The sequence below is a fragment of the Rhinolophus ferrumequinum genome, chromosome 16 (genome assembly GCF_004115265.2).
Source record: "Rhinolophus ferrumequinum isolate MPI-CBG mRhiFer1 chromosome 16, mRhiFer1_v1.p, whole genome shotgun sequence".
NCBI lineage: Eukaryota > Metazoa > Chordata > Mammalia > Chiroptera > Rhinolophidae > Rhinolophus > Rhinolophus ferrumequinum.
Window position 1 is genome coordinate 36,528,857 of NC_046299.1, and position 25,973 is coordinate 36,554,829.

At 32.6% G+C, this 25,973-nt stretch overlaps 1 protein-coding gene across 1 annotated transcript in view; it reads right to left on the reverse strand.

Annotated features, from left to right (window-relative positions):
- Positions 1–25,973, reverse strand: part of PCDH15 (protocadherin related 15) — a 714,179-nt gene that overhangs the window by 367,502 nt on the left and 320,704 nt on the right. Inside the window, exon 7 of the mRNA XM_033131356.1 lies at positions 8,613–8,732. Coding sequence (XP_032987247.1) covers positions 8,613–8,732 — 120 coding nt within the window. The remainder of the gene's footprint in view (positions 1–8,612; positions 8,733–25,973) is intronic.

A 25,973-nucleotide genomic window follows, 5' to 3' on the forward strand; every position in this document is an offset into this window, starting at 1 on the left:
TAAAATGGTTTGATATAAATATCTAAGATAATTATAAGGAAAATTTAGATAGCAATCAACATTTACACTGTAAAACACAATTCAATGTGTTATAGCGTTGTTAAATATTTAGAGACTCAACTGTAGAGACATACGTAAATTTCTCGCATATATATGGAAGATACTTTGAATTGCTTACCAATCAGACACTTCATCCCTGGACTCAGAACTCTAAATAAGTTCAAATAACTGGTGTATTTGTGTATTTGTGCTTTAGGGGATGCTATGCCCCTAACCGAATAACTATTGACTAATCTAACCCAATCATGGTAATTCTACTCTTTTAGCAGTGATTGTTTTGGAAATGTACATGAGATCTAATTCTAGGTAACATGAATAATTTTTCTTAATAGGAGAGAGAGAGAGAGAAGGAAAAACAATGTTCTATTTTCTTATAGATGCTGCTTATAGATGCTGCTGTAAGGATATAAAATCTGGAGCTTCAATGGTCATTTGGGGACTATTGATAGTGTTAATCTATAAGCAAATAATATGCTGAGGATAACAGAGCAAAGAAATGGAAAGAGCCAAGATCTTGTTGTCTCTGAGTTGCTGAACAAATTCCGCAACTCTGATCAAATTATTATGAGAGATAATAAATGACCTTGTCAGCTAAGCCATTTTCAATTTAGTTTTCTATTATTTGCATCTACAAGCACTTTGATACATTATTATCTCTTATTTATATGTCATCTTGTAGTCCTGTCTTTTCCACATACACCATGACTTTTCATACATTTATTTATTTTTATTATCTCCTGCCTAAACATCCTATCCCTCATTTCTCTTAGTAAATCTTGCAAGTCCTACTCAGTGAATCCTTCATCGTCCAACTTAGAATTAAGTTTTTCATCTGCTATTACATTATTTTTTCTAAACCCTTGCTATTTATGTATTTTCTTTTTCCCCTCACAGATTTCTCAAGAATCTCAGTCTATAATTCGGAGATACTTATCTTTATGTCTCTAGCAAAGCAACTTAATGGATGTTTGTGATCTTGTTTTAGTTGACAATTTTCAGTGGACATTTGTAGAATTGTTATAAACAGTACAATAATTAGGAATTGCATTGTTCTTAGAGCTCTTTATAGTTGAACTTATTAGCTAAGTTTATCTTTTATAGATATTTGAGATTTTCATTTTGCTAGGTGTTTCATAAAACACTTGTGTTGCAAGAAACATATTGAGAATATCTTCTTTATAATCAGTATTGTTTAGGTATTATTAGATATAGAATGCCTTTGTATTAAAATTAACTAATATTTTTAAATTAAGTAAGTATTTATCAAGTGTCCCTTCTATCTCAATAACGGTGGAATAATAATCATAAGAAGATTTAGAAGCACGTGTGGAAATATCTCAAAGGTATTCTTTATTTTTCTTCTAGTAAGTATAATACTGGATTTGATCAACTTGAGGTAAACGTCCTGTTCTAATATTTCTGGAGCTTAACCTAAGGAGGAAAAAAATAGCAAAAAATAAAGTTTTGTTGTTGTTTTGTTGTTATTGTTTAATATTATATGATAAGGCCATAATGGAATGTGATGATAATTCTCAAAATTTAGAGTATATAAAGATCACATAAATGTATTATTTAGATTACAAACTCCCACCACCTTCCAAAAATTCAAAAAAAATTCTCAGAAGATTACATTTCCTAATAAAACTCTCAGATGATTCTAAGATGAGAGATGATTCTAACACAAAGCAGGTTATACTTTGTGAAACACTGGACTACGAAATGGAGAGGACCAAGTTAAGCATATTAAGAGTTTTGGAATTTACTTATAACGTCAACTCAACAAAAAGCTTCTAATATGTTTTTAAAGATATTTATTTATTTATTTACTTATTTATTTATTTATTTATTTATTTATTTATTTATTTTAGAGCTAGATGTATTAGGTTAACCAACTGACTTGATGTTGGGTGCTAGTGATCTAAGAACAGAGCCAAGGTACAAATATGCCTCACTGGACCTATAACTGTGTCGGTACGGGTTGGTGGGAATTTAGTTAACAGGGAAATTTTCTCTCTCAGAGGCTGCAAAATATTTCTTATAATTGTTTCTTGGAATCTCTCTCTCTCTCTCTCTCTCTCTCTCTCTCTCTCTCTCTCTCTCTTTCTCTTTCCCCAGGCTTTTCAGGCTGCCCCATTTGTTCACCCCGAATGTTACTGTGACTTTACCTTTTAGTTCCAGGCAACAGCACCGACTCTGTGTCCTAATTAGTCTCTATTCAGTTCTAAGCTTGTCACTGATTAAATCAGGCCACCACACTATTAGCTGCTGATCCATGTATAGGTTGGTTGCCCTTGGTTGAATGACTTCCCTAATCTAATTACTTGAAGGGAAAATGGAGGATTAAGCAAGATTATGAGGCCCTGTCTACGCAAAAGTGACTGGGATTTGAGCAGGACATTAATTTGCTCCTACTAGAATATCAACACTCTGATCATTGTTTCTCTGTTTCATACAAACTTAACTCTACATACATACAAACAAATATATATATATATTTGTATATATATACAAATAGACATATATATGTGTGTGTGTATATATATATATATATATACATATATATATATATATATATATATATGCCTATCTAAGAATACATTAAAGATTGCAATGCAGTTAATTGTATTAACCAATTCCCTTGTTCTAACCAATTCCCTAGGAAATTGTGTTTAGAAGTTTCTGGTTGGCTTCAGAGGCATGTATGTTATAAAGTGAAAATTTTAGACGTGGAGAAAAAGATCTGGGTTCAAAGTTCTACACAAAGAAGGACTATAGACAATGACCTAAACAAGAATGTTTGTTGTGTAATAATAATAATAATAATATGGCTTTATCGAATCATTAGATTGCCATGATATAATGCAACCTGTTAAAACATTATTAAAGTATGAGGATAGGTTCTTAGTAACCTATTTAAAAGTAAGGAATACCATTTTTGCTTAGCCCAGACAATTTTAATTAGGACTGTGACTTATATACACAACTATTTCATGATGATGATTTGTTAAAAAACGTTTTGTATTTAAACAAATCCACAAAAATGTGGTTTTAACTTCCTGACTCGGGAAATTAAATTGCATTACATACTTACACATCACAGAATAAATTATGGCTCATTTTTTCTCAATTTTCTCAAAGCTATAAGGAGTCCAGCATATTACAAAAGAAGGACAATCTACTTAGGAGGAAATGACAAAAGATGTCACCACACACTGAAACACTGTTCTAGTATTTCCAAGAAAGAAGCTCTCCACACATGCTGCTTCAACATCCTCAGTGGTTTTCTAAGTGGCAGTGGTAGTTAATAGAGACGCTGTGCTGCTCCCTTTGTCCACTGGAAACTGCTATAAGGGATAGGTCATCAGTTTCCTCCTTACCATGTTAGGCCAAACCTTTTAAAATGGTGAATAGACATCACTTCAGTCTGACATTAAAAAAGTTAGATACTAAAAGTGACAAGCTCATCTATTATGAATAGTTTTATTAATCTGACTTAACAATAGGATTTAAAATATCAGGATGATACCTATTATAACTGCGATTTTGTAAGATAAACTCCTCAAAATGAAAATTGCTGCAGAACATGTGATGACAAATTCTGACCCATTTTAAAGAGTTTTTCTTCTTGTTTATTTTTAAGCAATTTAATTAGTTCCTTGTATTATGGATGGCGTTTGCATTACCATGAAGGCACAAAAAATCGTGCTTCACAATAACTGTGATGATCGTAGTTCACAATCCTCTAGTTCCCTGTCTAGAAGACATTAATATTGAAGCATTTACTAAATTATTTTTGTCTGAATATATCAGTCAAGAAAGGATAGGTTATGATGCAGGAACAAAATCCCCAAATTAATGGCTTAACCCTTAACCTAAGAACGTTTCATTTCTTACTCACTCTACATATCTGCACTAACATCTTAGCAAGTAGGCTCTGCTGATGTTGTCCTCAGGGCCTCAGGCTAATTGATGTTTCACCTCAACATGCTTTTTTTCTCCAATCACTGCAGCAGTGGGAGGGGAAATGGTGAATTGTACTTGGTTTTTTGAGCTTACATTTCATTATACAGAGAATGTAATTTCCTTCAAGGAAAAAAAAATAGTATAATGTTGGTATGTCTCCGAAGACAGGAAGAATCAGAAATTTTTGCAAACAGCACAAATGTCTTTGCCTTAAAGTTGGTCAATTAGTATAGGAGGTCTTTATCCCCAGACTTATTCTTTCCTTTTTGTAGATAAAATGCAATAAAAAGAATGGCAAAAAAAAGCTCAATTTGAACTATTCTTATTTTTTTCCTAGATGAAATAAAAATGCTTTGTTTTGGTGAAAAGTTTGCAACATTTGGCTATAATTGAAATGCTATGATTTGAGATAGCAAAATGCTGACTTTTTCTCTTTCCACATCTCCTAGTATAATTGTCCATCCATATCATAAGGAAAATACAGGTAGGGTAAAAACATTCATAATAATTCAAATGACCATCTCATTTTACCCTCTGTTGAGACCAGGATAGAACCTTCCTTCTCTCTTGAGTAAATATGTTTTAAAAAAAGACTCAAATATATTTTTTAATTAAATCTATTGATATGATATTCAAAAATGATGACAGTCATGCTGAATATTATAGTAGGTATGACAGACATATTCTTAAGGACACCTTCTCTATCCGCACTTCCTGATAAGCAAGTTTACCTTTTGGTAGTCCCTTCCCCTGACTGGTCAGGACCTCAGACTTTCTTCTAACCAATAGCATATGGCATAGGTGATAAACCTCTACTCTTGTGATTGCATTATGTTACATAAGACTCATTACATTATGCAAACAGACTAGAACTGGATTCTCTCCCTGCAAGTTTGATGAAGTAAGCAGCTAAGGAACTAAGGATGCTCTGTAAGAGTTGAGAGCAACCTCCAGCCAACAGATAGTAACAACCAAGGCCCTCTGCCCTACAGCCATAAAGAAATGAATTCTGACAGCAATCTGAGTTTACTTGCTAGGGAGTTCTCTACTCAAGCTTCCATCCGAGAACTAATCTGTTCAACATCTAGATTGCAAATTTAGTGAGAGCCTAGGCAGAGCTAAATTGTTTCCAGACTCTTAGGGCCCACAAACTATGAGAAAATAAGTGTGTGTTGTTTTAAGCTTCTATGCTTATGATAGTTTGTATGCAGCAATAGACAACGGATACATTTTGCTATTCCCTAAGACTTAACTCAAGGATTAGTGGTGACATATAGTAATGGTAATTGATAATTACTATATTTTCTGAGACTTCAACTTAGTAATTTTAAGTGATTATATATACATCTATATATAATATATACATGCATATATATGAATTTTATATGCATGTATATATTATATTTATTATATATATAAAACTTCTCTGATATTTAGGAATATCTTTGAGGGTATCCTCACATATGTTCTTATATTGGAAAAATAATTATCCTCTTTTTTAAAATAGTGAGCTGAATCGACAACTCTGGTTCCTCTCCCTTTTCAATACTTTCTCCAAGGTTCCCTTTCTTATAGAGAAAACAGCCTGAAATAGATTTGGAATGTCAGTGTCCTGTTTACAAACTAGTACCAGTAGCAAACTAGCTGACAGAGTATCACTGCAGATCCACAGTCATATATGAAATGAATGTTTATTATGTTTTTGTTTTTGAAATTTTGAAATGCTTCTATCATTGCTTCTGTTGTTGGCTCAGAAGCAAAAATAGGTAAGAGTACTAGTTTTCTAAAAATACAGAGGGTGCCAAAAAATGTATACACATTTTAAGAAAGGTAAAAGACTACATTAAAATTACACTGATGGTAACCACTTTGAGCACCTCTTGTAATTGCAGAAGTCAAATGTGACTTGCATTCATCTTTTGTTATTAGTATATGTTGAGTATTACAATTTTAATACACTTTTTGCTTTCTTAAAATGTGTATACATTTTTTTGTCACCCTCTGTATATTGAAGAAAGGAACTTACTGGGAACTGTCTGCTTCTATATGGCTGATTAACTCCAATTTGAACTCAGTTTTTCCATCAATAACACCTATAAACTCTGGACAAAATATGAAAAATAAACAAACAAAAAATACCTGACATCCCTGGAGAGAGAACCAAAGCAGGGGTATTCTGGGTGAGATTAGACTCTTGAAAGAAGAGAGGATTTGTGTTTCTGGTTTTATGGTAGTTAGCCTTAGGGAAGGTTCAATTTAGCACTTTAAGGGGTAGTTAAAATGCTGATAAAAAGCCTGATGTCTTTTTTGCCTGAAGTATCAGGGGATAGATTTTGGGAAAAGTAAAGCTGAAAGAAAGTGGGGGTGTGTGGGTGTATTGGAAAGGAGAAAGCAGAAGGAAGAAAACAAAAGTCTACTTATAAACTATGTTCAGATCTGTAGTGATCTTGAAACCACACCTGCGTGGGGCAGACTACAAGCAGATCACCTAAGAAAAAAATATATACTTAATTGAGATTTGAGCTGCTCCCAAAAGCGTTTTCCATATGAGTCCAACCAAGTTCTCTGTTAAAATCAACAACAAAAGAATATCCTTGGAGTAATATAAAAGAACAAGAGTCTTTCCACAATACAACATTTAGAACACCCAGTATCGGAGTCAAAAATAACTTCATGTATAATGAACCATAAATGTGATCTCTTTTCAAGAGGAAAGAAAATCAAGGAAGGCCATGTTAGAACAGCACAAATAGATTTTGAAGCAGCTATTCATAACTCTGCCTGCAATAAGAGATATAAAAGTAATTTTCTCACTGTAAGTGAAAAGATAGAAAATGTCAACAAAGAAATACAAACTATAAAAATATGGAAAATTTAGTCCTAAAGATTATACTATCTGAAATTAAATAAAACAAAACAAAACAAAACAAACAAACAAACAACAACAAAAAATAACATTGGATAGCTTTAGCAACAGAATGGAGATAGCAGAGCACAGGGTAACCTTGAATACATATCAACAGAAAATATACAGTTGCAGACTAGTGATTAAAGTAAAATATGTTGAAAATATCTGAACAGAGCCTGTACCTGTGAAACAATAGTTAAATGCCTAACATGCCTGTAATAAGACTCAGAGAAGAAAGAGTCTTAAAGGGTAAAAAGACAAATTCAGAAATTAAAGAAGTTCAGCTACCTGCTCCCAAAAATGATAATCACAAAGAAAATTACACCTTGGCCTGCCACAGTTAAATTGCCAAACATTCAAGATTAAAAGAAAATCTTGAAAACAGCCAGAGAAAAATGACACATTATATATTGGAGAAACATGATTCAAATTTTCCTAGTCAGAAACACTGTATGCTAGTGTTTAAAGTGATGGAGTGAATTAATTGAAAATACTTCCTATTACCGTTTGGGAGGAATAACTTTTGCAAATTTCCATAATGATAAAGCAGATTTTGTAAATGAAAAAAGCAATTGGGTGTATAAGTGGATATACATGTATTATCTGAGTGGTAGAAATTCATTCCTATTTGGAAGCTACAGTTCAACTCCGGCTGACACTTGTCTTATTGGAAATTAGAACCAGTGATGTCAGATTTCTGTTTCTTAAGAGAGAAGAGAAACCAAGATTTGAATGTGAAATATCATGATTTTTGGATATTCGCTCCAAAAAATATTTAAAATAATTTGTGGCCAAACAAAATGTCTGGGAGTTGAATGAAATCCATGTCACTAATTTGTGATTTCTGTTAATGAACAACGTACCCCATCAGATAAAAAGAAAGAAAGAAAGACAGACAGAAAGAAAGAAAGACAGACAGAAAGAAAGAAAGAAAGCACAGATTTTTAAGTAGAACAAATTAATCTACACTTTTTACCATACAGTGTGAGATTACTTTGAAAGAAATTATAATTGTGATTGCAAAAGCCAGAGGTGGCCACATTTTCACATTAAATATGTCTGTAGTACATACATTTTGTTTTGAAATTAATAAATGAATAGGAGAATATTATGTCTCTGTTAATATAAGCAGAATTAGTAAAGTTTGCACGGGGGCATCAGGTCTTTGTCATAAATCTTACAAATGAAGAAACTGGTACTGAGGTTTACGCTAAGTTTTCATGACGGCTACAGATGGATTCTCTCTGTAAAGATACCTTCACTTAACTGCTCTCAAGATGTCTTATCATTTTGCCTCATTGAATTAGAACAATGCTCAGTGAATATTTCTGTTAATATGTGGGTTCCGTAAAGCATATACATCACATCGGTTATATCATGTCCAGTGAATTACTTAGAATGTTTAGAAGTCCACAAACATAGCGAAAATTTAGTAAAACTTGTATATTATTTTTAAAATACATCTTATAAACTTATCTATAAATTCTACCAAAAATTAGCTTTTGGAAGTACAGCATACATATTTAAAAGAATGCAATTTTGAGGTAATGCGTAATTATATTATGATTACTAACTGTGGTTCAGGGGCTGAGTAGTAGACTAACACAATAAGTATCAGCTGAAGTAAACATGAATTCTATTCCTCATAGAGAAGTCACATTGCTAGCAGGTATTTACATACCGGATCTTCTGGATTATATTGAATAGCATATTCTATCTGTCCATTTGGGCCATCGTCTATGTCTGTAGCTCCATTGTCTCCTGCAAATCCTGTAAATATCGTGGTGCCAACTGGAGTGAGCTAAAAAGAAAAGAAAAACTGTTGATTTTCATTTAATCGGTGGCAGACCAGAATTGTTACAGCCCCAAAACCAGTCCTTTATTACACAAAAGAATAGAGTAGGCAGCTGCCTGCCCACAACCACAGACCAAATTTTCAAAAGAAAATTTGCAAACCTTTCACAGGAGTTCTTATAAAGTCTGAAATTTCCAACATCATGGTCCTTGCTTTGGGTTAAAGAAATAGAAGGCCCTGATTCAGAGTGAAGCACATTTCTACCAATTTATGACCACTGGCATCTTAGCCCCTATGGAGAAAATGCATTTTTTTGTTCCTCCTTCAAAAACCATGAGGCATTAATATATCTACAAGCTAGAATTTAAATTGTATGAGGAAGTGAGTTACTTTACTTTAAAATAAAAAGAAAAATGCAGACAGATTGATGAAATCCAGGCTAGTAATTGCATGTAATTGGCAAAATTAAGGAAGAGAGTTGAAGAAAACGGATACCGTATCTATCAGAGTAGAGAGAAAGCTGAGAGTTTCTTTAGTGCTTGTAATATTGGTTAAGAAGAAAGCCATCATGTGACAGGAGTTGGCAACATGGTCATATATTTCCATTCGGAATCAAACAACAATAAAAGTTAATGTGGCCTCTAAGACCATGATTTGGTATTTAGCTTTATCTCTTATTGATCTCCACCAGACAATCACGATTATTTTTTCTTAACTGTAGCTCTTTGCACAATGTATTCCTATATTAGAGTCTCCAGTCCTGAAACTTTAGGTGGAATCCTACTAATTATTTACATTTCAACTTAATTAGGTATTACATTATCCTAAATCATCTCTGACTTAACATTTCCCGACCCCATATAAGAACATGGTGCCCTTTTTGCTGTGCTTACATTTTATACTTTACATCCTTAACCATTGCATTGGCAAGATGAATAAATGATATTTTGTCAATAGGTATAAGCTCTGTGCCTCCACAGTGCAGAGACTTTTCAATTTTGTTCTGAAGCATGTTTTGATAGTTTTTAAGTGGGATCCCTTCATGGAGAAATATACTAGAAATAAAGAGGAGTTGTCTCATTTACTTCTATTTTCAGCAGCTAAAAACCCAAATGTCTACAGAGATCCATCAGGTAATGTATAATAAATAAGTGAAAGAAACCTGATGAGAATGGTAGCAATTGGGGAGCATGTGCCCTCTCTAAAGTGGCAGCTGCTACTCAACCCCAGCAAATTCTTGCCATAATGAAATGTGAAGCCAAAGTTACTAGGTTGTGTAATATTCTAATTTTATAAGAAGTCTCTTTTTTCTAAGGTTTGCAACAGATTTTAGAGAATTAAACTATGAATTGAATAGGCCAACAAAATATATCCATTGTCACAGCAACTGCAGTAGTTTGCAACCTCTGATTTAGAAAAAAAAGGTAATTATGATAAAAGAAATATACCAACTTCTTTCAGTAAGACAGAAAAAGTCAAGGACCATATGATTTCACTCATGAGGAATATAGAGCTGAAAACAACAAATGAACAGGCAAGACAAACAAACAAACAAAAACTCATAGACACAGACAGCAGTCTAGTGGTTACCAACTGGGAAGGGGTGGAGGGATTAGGGGGAGATAGAAAAGGGTCAAGAGGGTCAAATCTGTGGGGACAGAAAGAAATTTGACTTTGTGTGGTGAACACACAATGCAATATATAGATGATGTATTATACAATTAAACACTTGAAACCTACATAATACTGTTAACCAATGTCACCCCAATAAATTTAATACAATTTAAGAAGAAAAGAAAAAAATATACCTAAAGTACAAAGTATAACAGTAGTAGATTTCAGCATCCTATTTCATTCAGCGGGTATTTATAACCCTCGCTGCAGGCAGCTTTAAAAGGCAAACTTTGACTTTCTGCGGTCAAAGAGAAATGAGAATGAAGTGAGAGGAGATGGCTTAAATAGCACATACAGCACTGAGAGACCTTTAGTGGATGGGTTCAGTGCAAATGTTAGTTGAGTAAACTGCTTCCAAGCCAACATTTATATAGTTTTAATACAATCTCTGTCCCAAAAGACATTGTTCTCCCTTATAAAGGTCTCACCATTCTTATGTAGCTATGATTTGATTTTTAAATTATGAAATTTTAAAATTGAATGACAATGATTTATTCCCAGATAGCTAATAAAACAAACTTAAAATATTTCATCAAAATCTTTGTTGCTAAAAAAAAACTGCCATGGGGTTCAACTAAAAAAATCAAAACAAATCAAAAGGGAAAAAAAATGTCCTTGAACAGTAGGTTGTCTGAAAATTTTGAAAACAGTGTGCCCATGTCTTCTATACTCACTGAGGCAGTGTATACTCCTGGACTAGATTCATTATAGAGCAAGATCTTGAAGTACTATAGGCAAGGGCAATAAAGTTTGGTATTGTGTGGAAGGAATAGGAGATCCAGGGAGAGTTCAGATCATGTACCTACTACCAGAATATTGAAGATACTGAGATCAATAAGTGAGTGGGCTGGAAGCCAAGAAAACAAGAGTTTTACAACAAAAGATTGTAAAGAGTACTGCAAACAACTTTCCCTATTTTATCAGTTCTGCCAGCCCTTTCAATATGTCGCTAAAAGGACTATTTGTTACAACATTGATTTACTTTTTTTGTATCAACTCACCATTACTAAAACCATTTTTCCCCTTTTAATAACTTTTTCAGTTAAAGGAAAGGTTTCAACAAAATAAGCAGTATGTCACCTATACATTATGAATCTTTGAGACTTAAATCTGTGATTGCTTATCAAAGTTATTTAAAAGAAAAACAAACAGAATAAAATATTTCACCCTTTCAACTGATACTATGACAATTTGTCTAACATTCAACTGCATTTTTACTATACAACAGCATTATTTTCTTTTAGATTTTTTTATTATTATGTAAAGACAGATTGACAGTGTCTTCATGCTAGTTTAATAACATAATTTGTCTAAAAGTTTGAAGTATTCTCTTTATAAGTAGAATAAAAAAGAACTACTCAGGCACTTGAGTCTCAGAAGCCAAGATGTAAATAAAACCACTTTGATGATTTGGTATAAGTAAAAAAATGGCAATTATAATAAGAAAAGGACTATCAAGGAGAAAAAATAGAGCATGATATTCTCTAAGTCTCAACCTTTTCAAATTTTCACAGTCCTATACAATAAGTTTCTAGAAATAAATAATACTTAACAGTATTTTATTGGAATGCATGGTTTGAAGGATTTTACTTCTAACAACGCAATCCTTACAAACCTAAAGACATACTTGCAAATTCAAAAACCCTAATTATGAAAAACACCTATGTTTTTCTCCAGGTGTCCAAATGTTTTTGATACTCATAAAAGGTAAAAAAAAAAAATGTGTTATGGTGCCCTCGTATATCATCATCAATTTTTTAATATAATTTTTTAAACTTTTTAATTTATTTTTAAGTGTGTTTTTCCAGGAGCCATCAGTTCCAAGTCAAGCAGTTGTTTCAATCTAGTTGTGGAGGGCACAGCTCACGGTTGCCCACGTGGGGATCCAACCGGCGACCTTGTTAAGAGCACCATGCTCCAACCAACTGAGCTAACCGGCTGCCCCATCAATTAATGTTTTGCTTTTTCATCACTGACAGGTCTCTTTTACCATTTAAAAATCATGTTTATAAATAGGTATAATTTTTAATATTGGTCGTTTAAAATGAACTCTACATTATATTTCTTAGGTTGCCTTAAAAAATATATTTGGTGACAAAATCCAACTAACATTGTAATTAGACTACATGTAAAAGGACTTACTACGCATTTGTTTATGTTTCCAATTTAAGGATACAGCAGGTAATGTTAATGAGAAAAAAGTAATTAAATTATTTTCATTTTAGGATGTGAACATATTTAGGGGTGACATACATAATTGTCCCCAATACAACTTACGTTCCTATATATACTTATTTCTTGAAATTACTGGTAGAAATAATTCTACAATAAATTCTATCAGTTCATGTCTTTGAATGGAAAATAAAAGAGAAACAATCGCCAAGCTGTGAAATCAAAAGTAAAGCTCATCATTCCTATAATTGTATCATATAAAGGTTAAAAATAATCGCTAAAAAGAATTTTAAACTCTTTTTTAAAGGAGAATTTAGGTCCTTGAGAATTAAATTGAAAGCATTAGTAAAACAGTAGATTGCAGCATCCTATTTCATTCATGGTGCTGTCTCTGTTCACCATTACCATAAAAATTAGATTCAAGACTTTCCACCCAATATTGGAAATGTGGTTATTTGATTCTTGACAACAAAAGACTCAGGTAGTATGCCAAGTTATCAGTTCAGCATTTATGTAGACTAGTGAGTTTAGCTCCCTTTGATAGTTGTACATTTAGGCCAAACAATTTGGCACAAATTTTCCCTATTCATTTCACTACTAGGATGAGCAAACATGTATACACAGACATCCGCATGTAAAATGCAACAATAGACTGGATCAATAATTAGGCTACATACATTATATCCATGATCTACCCATCAGATGGTGGACCTATTCAGATATGGGTTAAGGTTCAGGATATTTGAAACTAATATAGTAGAAAGAGCTAAGAAAAAAAGAAGATAAGGCATTTTGTGCTAATATGAAAAGTCTGGCAAGACTGAAAGGGCTCTAATGAATAGCCTATCCTAGACGCATACAAGCAAAATAGAGTTGGAATATACAAAATGAGTCTAAAAAATAATAGATTTCAGAATCCTATTTTATTAATTTCATATATATATGCATATATATGCAACAGAAATATGTACATATCTATATCTACACATATTACATATATAATAAACATAATAAACACACATCATTATTACTTATTCTCATTACAGGAGACGTGGTACATTCATGTTTTTGTGAATTTTTGAATATTACAAAGGAGTTGAAAATTTTAACATGACAATCTGATAGTTTATTATAATATGTTGCCCTATACATTATTATTCAGTTTTCAGTGCACATGTGCCATGCAGATGGCCATATTCTGTGCCCTTTAACATTTAACAAATCTTAGAATTATAAATTTGGTCTTCTGAAGAGCGTTCTACGCAGGGAATGATTAGCAGCTTGGGTAGCTACCTGAGTGTATCACTTAGTTATTTAGTTCATGGATTTTTTTTTCCCCTCAAATGATTTTGCACATCTATTGGGAAACACAGCAAATGCATGGATAAATGCAAATGTAAAAGTTAAAGAAATTCAAAGAAAGACATTTCAATATTTCAAGAAGATATATAAAAGAAATTAGACCGTGAACATAAACGGTGAGGAGGTCTCACTTAACTGTCCCGCTATCTTGTGAGCCATAGCTGCTTAAGCCAACCTAAAAATTATGAAGGATGCTCCAAAAAGAGAACATTTATCCTTGCTACTCTTGGAGTATTTCCCCACAGAAGCATTGTATTCACGGTTTCATACAAATCCAGTTGATTCACATTATCTGTGCTAGTTGTGTTCTACAAAGTCACCACAAACACTAAATTAATGAACACTGAACCACGTTATTGCATTGTTAGGAGGAAAACAGGGTTAGGTTTTTGCAAGCCTCTGGTTACATTTTAACCAACCGATCAATATGTAACCTGTTTTATGTGTGTTTCTCTTTAAAGACACCTTATTTAATATGGCTGGTCTATTCTGCTATAATATTTTCTATTGAAGTTTTCATTTTATTCCTTGAATTATTCAGCTCCAGAATTTGTTTCTTCAGTAGCCCATGAAGGGATCGAACCAGCAACCTTGGTGTTATCAGCACCACGCTCTAATCAACTAACCTAACCAGCCACCCCCGATAGTTTGTTTCTATTTAACGATTTCTATTTCTTTGTTAAATTTCTCGTTTTGTTCATATATTCTTTTCCTGGTTTTATTGAATTATATGTCTGTGTTTTCTGGAGCTCATTTAGTTTCCTTGAAAGAGTTATTTTGAATTCTTTATCAGGTAATCACAAATTTTCGTGTTTTGAGTTTTATTACTGCAGGATTGTTACATTTTGGTGATGACATATCTCCTTGATTCTTCAGGTCCCTTGGAGTTTTGCATTGCTGCTTTCTCATCTTGTAGTAGCAGACGCCTTAGATCTTTCCTAATTGTCATTGTGTTTGAGATTTTTTTTTGTTAGTCCTGCTTACATCTGGGATTTTCTCCTACCTTGTACTATAAATACACACACCACGTTTTTTGCTACCTCGTACGGCTGAATTCTTGGGTTTGTATATCTTTTCTGATTGGTATTAACTCACCAGGTTGACTGTTGGGAACCAGAAGGTGGCGCTATAGTCACGTTTTTGGTTTCTCCCTTGCTCATAGTCCTTGGCCTGATTTTCTGAGCATATCCTGTGTTTACCAGGGCTGTCTCTCACCACCCCACTGGGGAGTGCACACAAGGAGTAGGCCACAGAGTGGGGAAGAGTGTGGGTTTAGCACTTGAGGTGTTGGGGTGCCCACAGGTCAGTTAGGGGGATCCTTGCATGAGGTTCTCCAAGTGCCAAATGGACTGGCTTCCTGCTTAAGTCCTGAACAGAGTCAATAGGAACCTCATCCTTTTTATGCCCTTTTATATTCTTATCTCTTTCCCAGTCTCCTCCTTCCCCTGAGTTATGGAGGTCCTGCCTCAATCTGGGTGCTGACGTGGAGACGCCTCAGCAGCGTCCAAACCAGCTGCCGTAGCAGGGCACTCACGCACCGCTTTCCCTTTCGCCTGCAGGAGAGGTCCCACTAGCTAGTTCAGGCACCACGTGGCTGAAGGACCAACACTGGCAAAGTCCCTCTTACTTTCTTTCATGCATCCAAACTCCAAACTTGTGTTTTATTTTGTTGCACTAGAGTGCTAGAATCTTTCCTTGGCAAGGCTGGACTTTTACCAAGTCTCTCTTTCATGGGTATCTGTCCAAGCCAGCATTCCTCAGATTTGCCCAGAATGCTTTCAAGACATGCTAGGGCCAGTTTTCTGGCTTCTCCTGGTTCCACAGGCCAAACAGAGGTTGGCCTGATTATTACCCCATGCACAGGTAGGTGGGATTACTTCCAGGTCACTTCGCATACCCTGGATCCCACAATTCCCGTAGACACTTTGTTCACGGATAGACGCTGATTTTTATTTGTTAAAAGGCAGGACTTCAAGGAAGGATGTCTTATACTAACTACCATGATACTGACATCAATGTAGATGGACTTTCTATTCAGTTAAGAAGTGGTTGTTGTCCCCTTTGAAGAAAATATTGAGAAGGATGAATGTTGGAAAGCATTCCACAAATCATAATATTGTGTGAAATATAAGTACATATATTTAGTGATTGGATAATGCCACTGGCATCAGTACCCTTGTATTGACAGGTAACAATAATGTCCTGGCATTTACATTTGTTGAGTATTTCCTGGAGTGTAATGTAATACACTTATATGAAAACAAACATCTTGGTAGAAATAAGATGCTAAGTTATATAATTTCTGAATATATTAAATAGTTTTTCACATATATTTCAAGCCAATGCCTTCTGATAGAGTTTAATAGCTTTTAAAATTAAACAAACTAGTGTCTAGAACAAAATATATTTTTATAATAAGTACAAATAAATAATACCATTGCAAGTGGGAAAAATTGTTACAGAAGGATGATATTACCCATTTTTTGAAAACCTTTCCATGAAAAAGCCACCCTAGGGATGATTTAAAATACAATTGATGAGACTTTGCTTATGTCACGGACAGTAGATAAACTGAACTAGAATTTCCCACATGATAATTTTCATCTAATAGTGATTTAATGACAGATGGTAGTGGTGCTCTATTTCTACTAATAGACATTTTCAAAGCAGAAACATTTTCTTTAGTGGAACAAGAATACATAGCAGTCTATATTAAATTAGTACATGTTTATTTTCAATCACCAGTAGCTTTATTGGATTTACTGTGTACTAGACAGTCACTTCACACTAGACAATTAGTCTTTTAAGAGAAAAACACCCAACAGAAGGTGGTATGCTGTACAAATTACCACTGCTAGTGTAACTGCAGTGAAAGACATTTAATTAACAACAAGATCTCCATTTTAAGACTTTCTTTCACATTTGTGTAGCATGAATCCATATCCTTTGTGATGGTTAATTTTATGTGTCAACTTGACTGCGCAGTGGTGGTGCCCAAATATTGGCTAAATGTTATTCTGAGTGTGTCTGTGAGGGTGTTTCCAGTGAGATTAGCATTTGAATCAGGAGACTGAGTAAAGCAGATTGCCTTCCCAAATGTGTGTGTGGGGGGCTCATCTAATCCATTGAAGTCCTGAGAAGACTAAAAAGGCTGAATAAGGATGAATTCACTCTCTCTGCTTGACTGTCTTTAAGCTAGGGTATCTGTCTTTTTTTGCCTTCACACTTGAACTCAGGCTGGAACTTATACAACCCATTGTCCTAGTTCTTAGACTTTGGTCTTGGACTGGAACTATACCACCATCAAGCCTGAGTCTCCAGGTTCACCAATGTAGCTCTTAGGATCCCTCAGCCTCCATAATCATATATGCCAATGGCTTATAATAAATCTCCCTTGCTATATCCCTGTATCAATCTAAGTATCTGTGTATCCATCTATCATCTGTCTAACTACCTATCATCTATCTACATAACTACCTATCTATCAGTGTCTCAGAAGAATTGGAAAACACATCCCTGATCCAGGTTCCCTTCAGTGAACAAATAAAAATCAGTATTTGATTTTGCAAAGGTAAGGATCAGATTCCCATGTTATCACTCATTAATGTCTGTATGCATACCATGTAGCACTCTGTGGAACAACTGTTGATTTAAATATGACGGAATCCATACAGTGTTTTGGTACTTTGATCACACTCTGTGATCCTTTGACGATTACTCACAGGGCTTCTGTAGTCATTTACGCAAGATATTGCAAATTCCTGAACTCTAATTTATGTTGTCCTGAAAAGCCAGCTTATTTTAAAATGATTAGTTACTCTCTTCTTCTTGTCCCTCCACTTATTTTTAGGGTCTTCTCAACACTGTATGGTCTGAAGATCACTTTCCATAATAATAATCTTTCTAACATAGAAGCCATTCATCCTTTGGCTATGATTCAGCCTTTAATCTCTTACACAGATAAAATAACTTTATGAATCTCTCTTGAAAGGCATCCCTACCTTGGAAATACACTTTAGAAATAGTGTATTTGAAAAACAAGGGGGGTCTCCAAAAATAAAATGGAGTTACAAATTTATAAACAGTAATTGACGAAAACTTGAGCTTTTTCACACAATAATGAAATTACATTATCTCTGATTCTATAATTATTTATTGAGAACCTATTGTTGCCCAAACCATTGCTTCTGTGACCATGATATTGGTTTTATACTACCTTGTTAATATAACATTTGTTTTATTTAAGCATTTATCCAAATCAAATGTCTATTTGAAATTTGTCTTAAAACTTTCTAGAATTGATAGCAAATAGTACACATTTTAAATTTACACTCGGTGTATATTATCTTGCAGTAATTTATTAAAATCAAAGAGAAAAAATAAAGGAATTACATTTTTTCATGTTCCCTTTAACATAAATAGCTTTTGCACATGTAATTAAAATCTTCACTCCATTTTTCATCATGGAAGCTATATAATTAATATTGAAAATCACTTTCTCTGAAGAAATTATGAAAGGCAAATCCAGATAGATAAGTATCTTTAAAATAAGAGAAAGGATTTTTATTATAGTGAGTCATAGTAAGTAGCTCTTCTCATCTTTAAAAACTAAAGAACAATTAATCTTAAGTTGAATATACATGTATAAGAGTTTATTACATTTGAAAGTTATTGGATAGTTGAGTACTTGAATCTTTCAAACAGCTGAAAGATTGATTCCCATTTACATGCTTAAAGTAGAAAAAAAATATGTTAATGTGCTTCTTTCCTTGCCTTATCTCCTTCTCTTTCTATCTCCCTTATCTGTTTACTGCTTGACAGAAAGAATGTGCAAAAAAAACAAAAAAACAAAACAAAACAAAACAAAAAAAGTGGATTCTAAAATGTTTCAGCTTTTGGAGGAGGAAAACAGAGACAAGAAAATAAACTAGGATTTAGTCTCATATCTTTCTTCAGAAGCTTTTGTGTGCTGTAGACTAAATGTTAGTAGTCTATTCAAAGAAATTCTGTGAATGGGAATGGCTCTGAAGATTCAGTGATTTTTATTCCTTGAATAGCTGGAGATATTTATCAAGTTTCCAATACCGTGGACTATGTTTCAAAACAAACCAAACCAAACAAACAACTATATCTATCTATCTATCTATCTATCTATCTATCTATCTATCTATCTATCTATCTATCTTAACTCGTATTAAAAAATCACCTGTTATGTGTAGAAACTGCAATGCAAACATATGTAAAATATTTATTAAAATACTTAAGTATACATGGAGTCTCATTGTTATGCTCCATCATGGAGACCATCTGTGCTTAGATCTCCCAGAGTGACTATGCTAAAAACAGATGTTCAAAATGCATGTATTGAATGGAAGGAGATGATACAGTCAAGATAAAATGGAAAAGAATAGCACAAAACTAAAAGAATTTGATCAGGAAAGTGAAAGCTTAAATTGGATAGATTCAGAGATAATGTCATTTCACCATTGTGGAAAAAAAAGCTAAAATTCCCAATGATGTCCCATTAATTACTGCCAGTTTACCAATTTATGTTTTGCATTTAATTTGTGAAGAGGCCCTTGGTTTTTAAATATGTCAGTATTTCCAAAACGTATTTCCAAGGCAGAGTTTATTTGCAAAATAAAGATGGCCAGAACATGCACTAAATACTTTAAAAGCATTATGACTTTTAATCCTTAATAAAACTTTGTGACATAATTATTTGTTATGATACTTATTTGATAGTTAAGGAATCATAGGATAAGAGAGCTTCTGCCTGATCTTATAATCCTAATACTTGGTTGATAAGGACTGCAAAACAGATTGTTTGACTCCAAAATGTTAATGCTCAGGCACTGTGAAATACATTATTTCAGAAATTCCATAATTTGCTATTAAAAAGCTTTTGAGAAAACAGGAAATGAAAGAGGAAATATATACAACTTGGAACAAAACAGAACCCAAGAGACACAGATAATCTGAAATGATGCAATTTGGATGATATATTCCATCACTGATAAATTATGTCTGGCCCTAAGAAAAAATGTTTTTGAGATATTTTACAGATATACAAAGACATTCAACTGAGCTAGTGCCTGCATTTTAGAAAACTCATAGTGTATAATCACTGCAATTGAAAACAGGCAAGTTCTCAGCAAGCAAATAATTTCATAAATTTCCATATTCACCATGATTTTAATATGCTAACCTTTACATTAGTATTCAACACTTTATTGCTAGTGCATTGCATAATGCCAAAAAACAAAAACAAAAACAAAACAATAAATGCTCAAGGGGCAAAGAGAAGAAAATATATCCAACCACAATAATGTGCATTTTGTCAACGATTTTTCAACAAATCAATGTCTCATAAATCTCTAATAAAAATGTGGGTGAAGATTTGATGAGAAACAGGATCTTTAAAGTCTTAGAGTCATTACTTACAAAATAGTTTTAGTTACTTATTGTTAAGCACAAAATAACTAGGAAATAAAATAGAAAAATCTAACTGACACTATCTTATTACAGTTATTAAAGCTAGCATTACTGGGAATGAGACACATTGACATTCTGTGTCTCTTTTGTTATGTACAGAAAGAACATGGTATCACTCTTGTGGTATCCCTATGCAAAATCTATAATTGCGAGGAAATATCAGGTAAAGCCAAACTGACAAGTAATCTATACGTTGCTTCATTATGGATTATTAAGGTCATCAAAATCAAGGAAATACTAAGGAACTAATCAGGTAAAAGCTAAGTGAAAATCTGAATAAAATACAGATTTAAGTTAATAATAATGTTTCATTTTTTAGTTTACCAGTTGTTAAAAAATGTAAGTCAGACAGAAAAAGTTGAGAACCATATGACGTCACTGATATGTGGGACATAAAACTGAAAGCAACAAAGGGACAAGACAAACAAATGGAGATACAAAAACTCATAGACACAGACAACAGTTCAGGGGTTACCAGAGGGTAAGGGGGAAGTGGGGATTGATAGAAGAGGGAAAAGAGGGTCAAATATATGGTGATGGAAGGAGAACTGACTCTGGGTGGTGAACACACAATGTGATATATAGATGATGTATTACAGAATTGTACATCTGAAACCTATGTAAATTCACTAACAATTTTCACCCCAATAAACTTCAATTAAAAAAAAAGGAAAAAATAAATTTCATAGGCTATACAAAAATCAGGCAGTAGCAGGCCAGATTTGACTTGTGGACCACAGTTTACCTAAAAATACAAATCTCCAAATGCTGACATACCACTATTTAATACTGATTAGGAGCAAAAAAGCAGATAATTTAAACTTAATTTAAGATCTCCACTTTAACAAAGTAATTTGTATTAAAGTACTATCCTTAGGAATTTGTATATTCTATTGGTAAAATAGCATCTCATTATGAAAATTTCAGAAATCAAATATTTTTAAAAAATTACCGATAGTTGTAAAACTCTGTGTCACCCTCTGTTGTCCCAGCATAAGGCAATTTTATTATACATATAACTTTTTATCTTTTAAAAAGTAATATTTGAAACAAAGATGATATGAATTTTTATATTTATTAAAACTAAAATCCTTATCCCTAAACTATTTATTGATATAGAATAATAGTAAACCAAATATTTATTGTAATTGCTTAAACCAATTATTTAAGAAACCATAGAAAACTAAATAATTAAAATAACTCTTTAATGAATGACTATAAAATTAAATCATCAAAATAAATATGGTAAGAAAATAAATTAAGATAATACATTTTATTATAATTTTCAAAAACCTGTATATGCTTCTGTTATTAACATTTGAGCCTAACTATATAATCTAATTAACTAAATACAATGGAACTATAAAATAATAAAGCATAATTAATATAAACAACATAGAGTGAAATATGAAAACTGACAATTTTCTAGAAAACATAGGCAACATCTGAAATAAGCCTTTTCCTTCTAAAGCTGAAAGTAATAATTAAATAGATAACAATTAGTCTTAGTTGAGAAAAATGATAGAAAGTATCACTCTAATAAAGCACATCCTACATAATACAATGAAATTGTGTACTATTTGTACTCTAAGAATTATAAAACATGTTGCAGTAATCACATATTCAAAACAAAATAAAAGAAAATGCAAAGCTATAAAAACTGTACATTATAGGCTTAAAAAAACTCAAAATTTAGGTTTTTTCTTTCACCCTGAATCTAACTTTTCCTTTATTTCTCTCTTCCCTTCCTCTCTTCTTCCTTCTGTTTTTCTTTCTTAAGGATTATAAACCATCTTCCTGTCAAGAGAAATGAATGCAAGGAACCATTCTTCCTGAAAGTGCCAACAAATTATCTCCAGTGTGTCACATGTCATATCAGCAATGTATATTTAAGGCAATATTTAAGGTGATAAAGAGAACAAATTAAAATTGACAATAATTGCCCCATCTGTGAAAAGATCATTAAAGGCCAGGGCAAATATAATCTCTATATTATTTTGAGATTAATTCTTCAAAGCCAAGAAAACATTATGTCTACCTTGATTTGCCCTTGTTTACTTTTTATTATGTCAAAAGGAAAATTTGGGGGGATGGTATGCCTGTGGTATTAAAGATATCACTGCCAGAAAAAATATTTATCTTCCAAAAAATGCTTAAGAATGACCAGCAACAATTAGATTTCAAACCAATAAGACTAATTAGTTAATGATACAACTGTCTGAAATCAGCTGAGAGTCTCCAATTATTCAGAGAGAGAAAAATACCTGTGATGCCCTTGTCTTGCTCACAAACAAGGGATTATAAACCTTGGCATAATCTCTGCTCAGCATTTAGATATAGGCACTAAAATTCTTTACACACCAATAAAGAACATGTTTACAAAGAGTGTAAGAGACTGACATTTAATGCATTTATAAAATTACTTATTGTGGTTATAATATTATGATATCATATCATTAAGTATAAACCCCAATTTTTTTAATTACTGACATAGCTGTTGGTTAGCGTAAGAGGGTGTCTATTAATCAGCAGTGAAGACATGATTAAAGCAGGGCTGGGGTTTTATTCCCAACTTTGAGACCAGTTTAATTACAGCATAGCCAATTCATACTACTGCTCTAGGTCTCAGCTTTCTCATAGTGAATAAGGAGAGTGACTAATCAGGACTTTAATTTCTTTTATAAATCTGAGATAATGACTTTACACCTGTTTTGAATTTTAATGAAGTGTAAAATATTTTGACACCAATAATCTATAAAACCCTGAATGATTAAAATAAAATCTAGATATTTCTGCATTAACTGCATGTCTTCTACTAAAAGGAGAAATAGCACAGAACATGCCTTGCATAGAGTAAACATAGAGAACATGCCTTGCATAGCAGTCTTGCATAGAGTAAAATCTTTTTCACTTAATTTTATTTTACAGGCAGCGTTGTAGTTGCAGTACACACACACACACACACACACACACACATACACACACACACACCCCTATATTTATATATACTTGCAATGTATTTTCTCTCTACATATATCCATTCTAACCAATTAAACTAAGAGAAGTACTACTATGGAAGAACTGCTCAAATAAATGTAGGATGAGAAAAATAGCTAACTTTTGTTGTTATTAGGTTGGTGCAAACATAATTGCGGTTTAAAGGGTTAAAAATAATTGCAAAAACTGCAATTACTTTTGCACCAACATGTTTTGAGTTTTAAATAAACTTCTGATTGTTTTCAAGAAAACAGACATGAAAGAATATGAGCATAATCAAAGGGGAGAAATATTATGATTAATTACACATTATATAATCAAACCATAGAAGATATGACCATAATACCAGTGGGACAGGATTGCTTCAGTTGGCTATAGGGAAATGAATTGGGATAAAAACAATATATGGAGATGTTTGTAAAGAAACTTGGGCCTCTCCAGATAATGTTTAAGATAAAATATTTAACCTTTCTGTAAATTTTATCACTCTAACTGATATTTATCTAAGTGTTGTATGAGTTTGGAGAAATGGAAGATTAATGGATATGAATAGTAGAGGGTGACTTTAGAAATAGGAAATGGAAGTAGGTCTTGATTTAAACTTAAAAAAAAATGAATAAAACTTGGAGACTTGCAAGGTAGGGAAGAGTCCATTCTAAGTGAAATGAAGAGTGTGAGCAAAGCCCAAGAAATGGAAATACTTCTGAGACATGAGGAAATTATTCTGAACCAAGTGAAGCATTATCAGAGAGAATTTGAAGTTAAGAATACATTGACAAAAGGTCAGATTATGGAAGATCTTGAAGTTCAGTCGAAGGAAATCGATGACCTTTTTCCTTACAATAATGAGAAATTATACAACTTTTTAATACGAGAGCGATGTGATTAAAATAGTATTTGAAAAGGTTATTTCTCAACAATGAACGAAAAGCATTGCATGGGATGAGTGGAAATAGTCAAATCACCTAGGATCCTTTGAAATTCAAATTGAACATTATAAATTTTTTTACAAAAAATTAAAGACATGGATCCAGGTACAGTTAAATATGGTAAAAGGATGGATTTTACAATTAGATCTGTTGCCTAAGGTAATTCATCTGACTATCAGTTTATGCCCAAAAGAAGTTAGTACTCAAACAAAGGAAAACGTCTTTCATAGAGTATATTTCAGATGCCAAAATAAGATGCTAAAATAGTTAACCATGTAACCTGATTAATTACATTAATTAGCACGTTTGTTGCCTCAGAAACTTGTTAAATAAAGGTAGCTCAAAAAGGTTAAGCGCTGACTGAAGACTGACTTGTGTGGTTAAACTTACAACAGGAGATTATGTTGTTGTTTTTTCTTTTCTTTAAGTACTATAAAGTCTCAGATTATGAGAAACACCATTTCTTCAATTTTTTTAATGAATAGAAGAATGTTGAGATAAATAACATACATATACATATACCGGAGGTGCCAAAAAAATGTACACATTTTAAGAGATGTTATCTATGTATTACTTTTCAAAGTTGAATTGAATTATACTACAGAAGCAATATGTGATATAACGTTCACTCAAAAGATAGATTTAATAAAATGAATGCTAGCGTCATTCATTGTATTACAATTTCAATACAGTTTTTTTCTATCTTAAACTTTGTATACTTTTTTGTCCATGTGTATATATGTGTGTGTGTGTGTGTGTGCATGTGTATATATATATATATGTACATATATATATATATATATATATATATATATATATATATATATTTCTTTGTTTTTAAAGGTTTCAAAAAGCTGGTAGGTGTTAAAAGCCCAATGCTGTGTTTAATACACAAATTACACTGTTTTCCTCCCACAAAATAGTTATGCATTTTTTAAGATTAAAAAAAAATCTTGGAGGTAAAGAAGAACTGCTAAAATGTGGTTCCTTTTTTTTGTTCAAAGTACACGTAATAGGTGACATTAGAGGTACTTCAGGAATGTTTTCTAACTTAATGGAATAACAAAACATTTATAATAAACAGTGTTTCCAAAAATAGCATCAAAGGGGTTCTTGACTCATAGGTTTTGACTCCAAGCAAATCAACAACTTAAAAAAGCATGTTGTAATAAAAGCAATACTATTATTTTTAAAATAATTTTTATAATTTGATCAGCATTTTCTTAAAAGAAGTAATGATTTATATTTAAATATTATGAATATGACAAAATGTTATTTTAAAATTGAGGAACTAACTTTGATAGAATCTTAAATATTTTCTTTCAGTATTTAATTACTGCTACCACTTCAGATATTAAAACAAACATACAAAAAACCGTTCATTACCTTACAATGAGAATAAATAAATGTTGAGCCTTAGTAAGAATGTATGCGGATTAAGGCATTAAACTGTCCCAGATGATCATGAATATCAATATTTTGTTCATTATTATAAAGAAATCAAAATTTTCCTGTAGCAAAGTGAATTACTAAAATCCTATCAGAGGTCACCCAGGCCTTATTTCTTCTAAAGCTCTATTGCTTAAAATGTTTTCATGGTATTTCTAACCAGTTAAGC